Raw genomic sequence first — 10,162 nt, forward strand, 5'->3', positions numbered from 1 at the left:
GAGCAAGTCCTTGGACTCGGCCGACAGCCGGGCCATGTTGGCGGTGGAGAGCGCGGACAGGTGCGGCGGCGGCGGCATCTGGCAGATGGTGCAGGGACAGGGCAGCCCGGCCCAGTGCTGGAAGCCGCTGCCCAGCTGCAGAGCGGGCGGCGTGGAGGGCGCCTTGAGCAGCGAGTGGGGAGGCCGGATGGTGCCGATGGCCGGCAGCGAGGCGGCGGACAGCGGCGACGAGGCGTTGCCGGTGGAGAGCGCGCCGCCCAGGATGGGGTGCACCGGGTGCACCGCGTTGGCCGCGTGCGCAGGGTGGCCGGCCGAGTGGCCCACGGTCCCGCAGTGGAAGGCCGAGTGGTGGCCCCCGTAGATCTCGCCAACCAGCCTCTTCATCTCCTCTAGGGAGCTGGTGAGCATGAGGATGTAGTTTCTGGCCAGCAGGAGCGTGGCGATCTTGGAGAGCTTGCGCACCGAGGGCCCGTGCGCGTAGGGCATGACCTCGCGCAGCCCGTCCATGGCGAGGTTCAGGTCGTGCATCCGCTTGCGCTCGCGGCCGTTGATCTTCAGCCGCAGCTGCTGCAGGTCTTGCTCCGACAGCTGCTTCTTGATTTTGTACTTGGTGCTCTCTCCCGCGGCCTTGGCGCCGGCCCGCGAGAGGCTCTCTCCCGGCATCTTCTGCACCAGGTCGCCCTGCGTGGACGAGACCGAGTTGAGACGGCTCTCCTGGTGGTGATGGTGGCGGTGGTGGTGATCCCTCAGGTACATCTCATCCATGTCCGGAGAGGAAGCTCTGCTGGAGACAGAGCTCGAATCAGAATTCATTTTATTACAGGGGATGCGGCCCTACCTTGGGGAGGCTTTAGGCGGGAAATGAAAGAAAATCTTAAATTAAAAGGAAAAAAAAAATCTGCACGGCCCAGCAACCCACTTCTCAGCAGCAAGGCGTGAGGAGAAAAGCGGAGGCGCTGCCTCCACTCCCCTCTCCCCTCTCTCTAGTGAGGCTGTTTCCCCACTCCCCTCTCTCTAGTTAGGCTGTTTCCTGGACAGCTAGTTGGTGTGTGCTTGAACTAACCTCACGCTGGAGAAGAGGGGCTTTTATAGAGCTGCTGCGGAGAAAAGAGACAAAAGGAGCCCTCCTATCTATCCTGGGCTGGTTAGGATGACGTGCTATCCTTCAGGGCGGTGCGCTTTGCTGCCCCATTTAGCCAGGATTTCTATTCATATTCATTGTGGGGCCGCCCTGGGACACCTCTGCTCGGAACCGCTAGGAGCCCCCAGGCACAAAACCCTCTGATTGACACACTCACCCCTCCAGTTCACGCCTTCCTGATTTTTTTTTTAACTTTCTTCCACCCCACCCCCCCTTCCCAATTTCCCTAACCAAATCACACATAGGGAATCGAAGGAAGGGAACAGAAGCGGGCCAGCGGTGGACGGAGGCTCCTTTGGGTTTGGAGAGAGGAACTGAAAAGCTCTCTGTCCTCTCTTTCATAGCTGCTTCAAAGTTTAGAAAAACGTGAGCAGAAAGAGGTCCCGATGGGAAGGTTGGAGGGACAAGAGGTGAAGGAGGGCGGATTCAGCCCGCGAGAGCTGGGAGAGGATGGGGCGTGGAGGTCTGCACGCCGAGGTTCGTTTCTGAAGTTTTTCTTCATTAGGTGTGTTTTCCTCAACACTGCCCTTCTTTCTGTCGGTTTTGTTTACCGGGCTCTTCTGGTGTGGTTTCAACGCGATGCCCATATTTGGTGATGGGTTTGCCCCTGACACTATTGTAGTGAGAAGTCTCTGGCTTATCTTTGTCTTCTCTTTCGTTTTAAAATAGGTGTTACTGAAAGAATTTCAGTTGTGCACAATTTTCTCAGTTCTTAGCTAAAACCGGGGGCGGAGGGGGATTCCTAATGTCCCAAGAAAAGCAACTTGGGAAGGGGAGGGGAGGAAAAGGAGCCGAGTGGGCGGGGAGAGTTTGTTAAGGACTGGAAAGGTTCCTGGGAACCCGGGAGAGATTGTTCCCGCTCCAGGCGTCCTGGACCTCGGCGCTGGCGGAAGGCGGGGGGACAGCCTGCGTCCGAGCGCAGCTGGGCAGCCTCTGCCGCTGCGCGGGCGCGCCCGGAAGCATCCGTAGCTCGTTGCCAGGGGCCCAGGCGGTGGATCTACCCGCCTGGGGCAGCCCTACGCCCGCGGATAGGGGAAAGCGGAAGCTCGGGGTGGAATAATAAACTCTGCGGTGTGGTGCATGTGTGAGTTGCGTGTGGTTCGACCACGAAAGGACCCGGAGAGCTCCGTTGGGCGTGCGCGCGTGGACACTGCGACCCAGCGCAGACTGGTTTCTGGGAATCAAAAGGAGGCCTGGAGTTTGGAGCCTTGGGTGCGAGCACGGAGGTGGGCTCAGATCTCCCCTCCCCCTTGCTGTGTTTTTTGTCGTTCGAGACTTTAGCTCGGCCGCACGAGGGGTGGAAAGGCAGAGATACTCGGCAAGGAGAGAACCCCGGAGGTGGCCCCTAGAGGAACCCGGACACCGTCACGCCCCGGGCTTGGGGGAACTGGAGACAGACGCTGGCTTGCGGCTCAGTGTCTCCGTGGAAGTGTGAAACAAATCAATCCCGGAACCTCGCGCAGTTCGGGCCTCTGCGCCGCGGAGTCACTGCGAGCGCTAGGGAAAGGCTCCACTTTCCATGGACACAAATGGAGTGGGCAGTGGGAGAGGATACCTGGGTCCGAGGTGTGCGCACTCTGCAAGACTGGGGATCCCTGAGGGACAGTCGCGCTGCGAGGGCAGCCCTGTCAATACCTGCCGGGTAGGGAGACGCCACATTGGGACGGATGCCTCTTCTACACCGAATTTTTCTTCTCTGTCAAAGAAAGAAAAAGTCTAGCAGTCCCTTGTCAAGGCCAGGACGTGAATACTCTTGAAGACTGGACGCAGCCTTTTCTACCGCCTCCACCTCTGTGGAGGGAACGTGTCTTAAAGCGAAGAATCTAAGAGTTGAGATTGAATGTTGTCCAAAAATCCTAATATCTAAAGACTGATGTCCAAACGTCCTAATATCTAAGCAAAAGAAATGTTTCTTAATTCACGAGACTCTCACTTTTTAGCTAAGATAGTGGCATCCCCTGAGTCGCTTATGAAAAACAGGGTCCCAGAACTTTTGCAGTTTCAGGTGAGGGATGGAAGCTAGGGGGAGCGACTGGGCTACCCTCTGCGGCTCCCACCCCAAACTAGAGGGGGCTAGGGAGGAAGAAAGTGGGGACCCGTCGTGCAGGACTGGAGGAAGAGCAGCTTCCCGCCCTGGGCCCAGTGCACAGGCCCTGGCCTCCTGAGCCATCTCTCTGACCCTTGGGCACTGGTTTCTGTCTTTCCCAGGCCCAGTCTGAAAATGCCTGTGCCTGAGTTTTGATTGGTTTTTGAGAAGTACCAAAGTCGAGTTAGAGCAGAGGAGTTGCAAATGAAGGAATTAAAAAAACCAAGTTGCTGCGAGATATTTTACCTTAAAAAGAAAAGTCCAAATTTTCTCAGTTGAAAATGTGAAATAAAGTTTAAAATGCCCTCGAATTAGTCAAGAAGGTGGCAAGAAAGAGAGAGAGAGAGAGAGAGAGAGAGAGAGAAAGGGGGCGGGAGAGCAGTCCTGGAAACACAAGCTGAGCAACTGACTTGCAGGGATGGAAGACAGGGGCCGGAGTTCTGGGAGTCCCAACCAGAAGCCACTGCCCCTCAGCATGGCCTTTCCGCCGAGAGGGGTCGTTCTTGGGCGAATAGGGCCGCGCTAGGCCGGAAAGGGCCCGAATGGACCCGATCCGGCCTTTGCCCTTCTCTAAGGGTTTGTAGCTCCAGAAACAGTTATGCCGAAAATGGGAGATCCGCGGTGTCCAGGCCGGGACCCGCCCCAGGTCGGGACACGGCCTCGCCCTCTGCTTTCCCGAAGGGCCGCAGTGTGCGTGTGGGGTGGTCCTGGGTCCAGGGCCCCAGCCCAGTAAGCTCTCTTAGAGGCTGGATGCCCTCATTCCCTATCCGTTGCAGGGATTAAGAAACAGACGTAAGTAAAGGTGCCCCAACTTCGCTTGCCATAAAGTGGGTGTCCACTCGCCAGGGCCCAAAAGACCGAGTCGCTTTCGCCTCCGAGGGTCACCGGCGACGTCAGCTCAGCCCCTCCAATGAGCCCTGGACCCGACAAGGAGCAGGCCGGGAGCTCAGGAGGGTGAGCATACGGATTTCACGCGGGGGTGCCGTCGGCCACCTGAGACGTGTGCGGGGAGGAGAGAGCAGCCGCCGCTGGCCCAGGGCTGCTGCGGTCCAAGGGGCCTCAGCCAAGACGCGCCGTGACCTTGGCCCTGACCGGGGGCCCATTCAAGGCTCAGCCAGGCGAGGGGTCGAAGCGACGAGCCGGCAGGGGCCCGGGGCTGCGCTCTCTCGGGCCACACCCGGAGCCCTCGCGGCGGGGAGCGCTGCGGCGCGGTGGCGGGGGTCGTTCTCCCGCAACAGGTGCGTCCCAAGGCAGGCGGACCGCTTTCCGCCACGCCAGTCTTGGGTCTGGGAAGAGCCTGGGAGTTTCTCAGCCTTCCTACAGCACTTGGAAGCAGGCAGTCGGCGCGCGGACCCGGTGGGAAGAGCGGTCCTGCGGTCCCAGCGCGCCCGGGGCGCACCACCCCACCTCTGCAGTCCCAGGCTGGGCGCCTCGGGCTCCCCGGGGACCGCGCACTCCGAAGGCTGTTCGTTTCTTCCCGACACCTCCCTCCTCTGCCCCCCAGATTTCCAAGGACTGTCTCTTACCTGGTGCCCAGAGCGCGCCGCTCGGTGCCCGACGCCCACCGTTCCGCAGTTTGGACACCGAGTTCCTCTCCAGCAGCTGCGGCTCTGCCCGAGGCCGTGGCGATTTGGGCTCAAGAGCGAACCCCCACCTCCACCCCTCGCAAGAGTCCAGCCGCAAATGTCGCTGTGGCTGACCTGCCGGGAGGCTACTGTAAGAAGTAGGTCCATCAGCGACGTCCAGGCGCTCCTCTCGCTCACCAAGCCGCAAACTTGACCGGCAGAAACTCTGGCTGAGACCGAAAGGCCAAAGGCTGCCCTGTGGGCCTCACCTTTCAACCCGAGCACCCTCCAAAACAGAAGAGAGGAAAAAAAGGGAAGCTCGGATATTTCTAAATATATTTCGTCATGTGCAGTCATGGAGTAGCCTAAAGGCTAGTGGGCCACACGGAGGAAGTTCTCAGAAAGTACTTTCTTTCACTGAGTGAAACAACAACTTCACAATAATAGCAGTGGGTATCCGGTCACCAGGGCTGTTTGTCTCAAAAAGGAAGAGAGACAGAGACAGAGATTGAGAGACAAGAGTTAGACGAGAGAGAGAGAGAGAGAGAGAGAGAGAGAGAGAGAGAGAATTTTAAAATTTAAAAAATGGAAATGTCAACATAAATCGCAGTCAAGCAGCGATTATCTCTTCTCACAGAAGTGCATCCTAGGTGATGCAGTGTGGCTGGGAGGGATACCAAACCCAGAGCCCCTGTGTTCAAAAATACCAACTTCAAAATGCCAAGAATTAAATAGGTGCTACAGAAGCGGAAGAAGACGAAACTGGAGAGACTAAAGTGATTCCATTTTCTGGGTTTCCTCATATTTGAAATAGTATCTTGAAAACTTACTGATCTATCCCATCTTTCCCCTCATCTTTTAAAAATTCAATTATTTTGTACAGGGAAAAAAGCAGAAGTTGAAGGACAGCAGAATTTTATGAGCCAGTAGTAACTGCTTTTGCAGTGTGGTGAGGCTGGAGGATGCAAAGAGGTCTCAGAGTAGCATCACATGATGAGGTGCTAATTATGTGAATATATAAACAAGTGAATCCACTGGCAGAACTAGAAGTTCGATTTTAATGATGCATAAGCAGCAAGGCTGGCTAGAACTTGCAGATTCATTATAATTATTTAAAGACTCGCTAAAGTCAAAGGCGATATGAACTTCTGGGCTTCATTTATAGGATTTTGCTCAATTAGTGAGCATCCTTCAGTACCCTTTTTTTTTCCTTTCTTTCTTTCTGGTAACATCTGCTCAATTGCCAGAACCTCAACTGAGTTTTCTTTCTGTAGAAAGCTTATAAATTGAAAACATTTTTTCAAGATTGGAATGTTTGGGTTGATTTGAATATCACTGGTGATCAATCACATAAACGGATGTTACATTAAAATTTGCATACTTATACACACATTCTTGGCATGTGCTCTGACATTCTGGATTTGTAGCTCCATTAATACCAATATTTTGAGAACCACCAAGCAGATGATTTCTTAATAGTACTGTATTGTTATTAATTTACTTCTTTTATGAATTCATAGTTAAAGCTACTATATACATTTTGATATCTTGTTATAATAGTAGCACAACATACTAAATTCTGCTTTTTGTTTTTGAAGATTATTGGATCATCTTACTATATTCTGTTAGATGTTAAATTAAACACACATTGCTGCATTCTTTGCTGGAGTGCTTAAATAATTTAATTTTATTTTACAGGCAGTTATCTTATGTAGCAGATATACAGTTTCACTTGAGTTCAGTAACACTCAGGTGTATATATAAAGCATATAAATACATAGATAGTACAAAGAGTATAAGAATCTTTGTATAAAGGAACAGCAGATTAAAGGGATGTTTACATAATGATGATAATTTATTACACTGCCTTTTTATTAAGGGTGCCTATACATGTAAGTTCTGAAACTTACATGTATATTTGCATGAAGTTAAATACAAAAAAAATTTATTTGACCCTTCTGAGTCCTAAATAAAAATGAATAGATTATTTTTCAGTTGCCATCTAACAAAGATAAAATACAATACATACCTGTTCATAAGTAGAGTTGGATTTGAAATGTGCTCATATTGGCTTGACTCCTAACAATTATGGATTTATGCACATTATTTTAAGCATGTTATAAATAAGGATTCTACTACTGAATCTTGAAAAATTGAAATGGCAGTTTTCTAAAATCAACCTTTCCATGATTGCTTGATTTTACGCACCGTCTATAGCATGGACCAGGTGGACTTTGCTTCGTCACTTCTAAAAACAAAAGAAAATGTAATAAATGGTACTTTCTCATGAGTTCATTGCATTTTCCTATCTATAGCTATTATTTTTATTTGCATAGCATCAACAGTCTGAATGTAAAGTATACAAAACTAAATTATCACCATCTACAATATTAGCTAAGTTTTCATTTTTATCTTTATGTCATATTATAATACATAATAAAATTGAAACAATTACCTGGGTAATTTAAGTCTTAAGGCCTGTTTTTCTTTTATTTTGCAGGGCAAGGGCAAGGGGAAAGCAGAGAGAGAAGAGCTTGGCTGAAAACAAATTATCACTCAACATTTCCAGATATTTATCATTCTATATTTTTGGACAAGGTTGAGTCTCCTGTTTAACAACTGAAATTATGTTTTCAACAGTGCTATCATGAGTACTTTGAAAAACTTCTTATAAGTCTGTGATATGCTACTTATTATAACAAAATAGTAATAACATATTTTTATATGACACCATTTAAGGCATGAATGAAAGAAAGTTGATTATTTTTCAGGTTCTTATTTTTTCTAGTAATTGTGATTACTACCCTATAGGCTTTGATAATAAGAAATAGCAGAATATTAATGTGTTTATGTACACAGAATTGACCATTTCAATGAAATATTTTTAAACAACTTTGCTTGTTTCTTTTATTATAGTAAGTGTAATACATTTGGGTAGACTTTTAGAGAAATAAATTGTCAGCTGGGTGCAGTGGCTCAAGTCAGTAATCCCAGCACTTTGGGAGGCTGAGTCCAAGGGTTCGAGACCAGCCTGGGTAACTTGGTGAGACCTTGTCTTTATAATAAATTTAAAAAATCAGCCAGGCATGGGAGTGCATGTCTGTGGTTCCCACTTCTTGGAAGGTCGAGGCAGAAGGATCTCCTGAGCCCAGCAGGTCACAGCTGCGGTGGTCGTGAGTGTGCCACTGCATTCCAGCCTGGGCAACGGAGTGACATTCCGACTCAAATAAATAAATAAATAAAAATAAAAATTTGTCATGAGGAGGAAAAGAAAGAGAAGGAGAAGGGCATAGAAAACACTATGTATGTATCTTTAGTTCATAATACATAAGTTTAATCCTGCCCTTTGAAGTATTTTATGGAGTTGTTTGTGTGAAAGAGCTTCCAAAATATGTGTTCACTTTATAAATTCATGGAAATTATGATGTTGGTTCTAATATTTTAATAGAGAATTCATTTGTGGATGGAATGTACAGTGAGCTTGCCAATCTTGTTCAAATACCCTGTGGATTCTATGACATCCTCATTCACCATTTATACATCCTACAATATGTTGAACCAGTCAAATTGCCTGAGATAAAGCTGTGAGTAGAATGAATACAATGAATAATCCTTCAGGATGGAACTTCTGAGTATTAGGATGGTTCAGAAACTATGCTGCAGAGGCAAAGTGGAAACCTGAGAATGCTAGCAGACTGAAACCCTGCTGAGAAATCACATTTTAAAAGTTAAACTTTAGACAGCCTTCTGTTGTGGGACAGTGTTCTTAAATAATTTCTTAATATTCTCTATTGCTAAAAAGGAAAAAGAAAGCTTTAATTCTATATTGAGGGACATAAACTCAAGTGGCCTAAAAATTGGTCATCATGCAACAATGCATTTATGTCAATAACAATACAATAGAAATTTCTGTTCAGAAAAAGATAATTCTCATTTTATGGACATAGATTTCTAAGCCTATTTTAAAATTCTTTCCAGAGTTAGAATTGTTTTTGTTTTTGTTTTTGTTGGAGTCTCACTCTGTCACCCAGGCTGGAGTGCAGTGGCATGCTCCCCGCCCTGCAGCCTTGACTTGCTGGGCTCAGGTGATCTTTCCCCCTCAGCCTTCCAAGCAACTGGAACTACAGGCCTATGCCTCCACGCCTGGCTAATTTTTTGACTTATTGTAGAGGTGAGGTCTTGTCAAGTTGCCCAGGCTGGTCTTGAACCCCTGGACTCAGGTAATCCTCTCGCCTCTGCCTCCCAAAGTCTGGGATTACAGGTGTGAGCCACTGTGCCCAACCAGGGTTAAAATTATTTTTCTCTGGAAAAAGCATTTATTTGTGATTTCTTTGTATAAAAAGAAATCAGATGCCGTTATGTATATGATTTTCAAGTATATTTGCTATAATTATTCTATCTCTTCATCTTTGTCGGTTTTACCTCTTGTGAAAGTCAAGTAGAGAATTGCAGATGTTTTGCTACCATTAGATGTATTAATTGAAGTAATTACTTTAAATGGAACATTATGCCTTTGGGAAAAGGAATCCCAAGAACAGGCTCCCACTAGAAAAGTGTTGCCAAAGATATGCGTGAGAGGAAAGATGTGGACCAAGAGTCCATCGTCCACTCAACTGAAGAGTTTAAGTAATGTAAACTAAAAACTAGTGGGCTTATGCAGACTGGGATTGTAAACTTTTTATAAGACAGATATAGAATAACAAGGGCATAGTTCTTCATGTGGTGCCTCTCATGTCCCTCTCTGAGAATGATATTAATAGCAAAGAGAACAGCATTGACATCAGCATTAAAATATTGCATATCTTTCTTTAATAAGTTGTCTTCTAGTCAAAGCTTGCAAATACCAGAGTTTTATAGGAAAGATGGGCTCATGGAGAGACATAAACTGTTTTTTGCTATGATAAACATAGAAATCCCGCACTGGTGGGAGTACCCTCCTTGTGCTGTGAAGGACAGAGGCAGATGTTACACAAGAAAAGACTCTATAACCTCTCAGAGTTCCTGGATAGAACTTGCTGCTTACCAGCTGTGCGTACTTACACCAGTTTCTTAATATTCTTGAATCTCAGTTTTGTCATCTGCACAACGAAATAATGATTCACATGACACATGCCTTTGTGAGGATTAAATTACAGTGTCTTGCAAACCTTTAAAATCATGCATAGATCCACCCAGGTGGATCAGACTTAAGTTTCAACAGCACCATCTTAAAACACTTAATAAAAAAAAATACATTGATTTATAGTCTTGAAGTAAAGTTGGCTTTCTTAAGCTAAGCAAAACCAAAACTATCTATACAAGTAAAAGGTTGATAAATGTGACTACAGTAGGCCAGGCTTGGTGGCTCAGTCTGTAATCCCAGCACTTTGG

The 10,162-nt window shown here is 47.6% G+C and overlaps 1 protein-coding gene across 1 annotated transcript in view; it reads right to left on the bottom strand.

The window, feature by feature from the left end:
* The window catches only part of OLIG3 (oligodendrocyte transcription factor 3), a 10,588-nt gene extending 4,855 nt beyond the window's left edge, over nt 1-5,733 (bottom strand). Inside the window, exons 1-2 of the mRNA XM_008055139.1 lie at nt 5,623-5,733; nt 5-784 (exon numbers count right to left, since the gene is read on the bottom strand). Of these exons, the coding sequence (XP_008053330.1) occupies nt 5-765 (761 nt within the window). The 5' untranslated portion in view covers nt 766-784; nt 5,623-5,733. The remainder of the gene's footprint in view (nt 1-4; nt 785-5,622) is intronic.
* Between the last annotated feature and the right edge of the window lie 4,429 nt (nt 5,734-10,162).

This window comes from Carlito syrichta, unplaced genomic scaffold, assembly GCF_000164805.1.
Source record: "Carlito syrichta isolate Samal-C Ts95f unplaced genomic scaffold, Tarsius_syrichta-2.0.1 Scaffold301696, whole genome shotgun sequence".
In the NCBI taxonomy this organism is placed as follows: domain Eukaryota; kingdom Metazoa; phylum Chordata; class Mammalia; order Primates; family Tarsiidae; genus Carlito; species Carlito syrichta.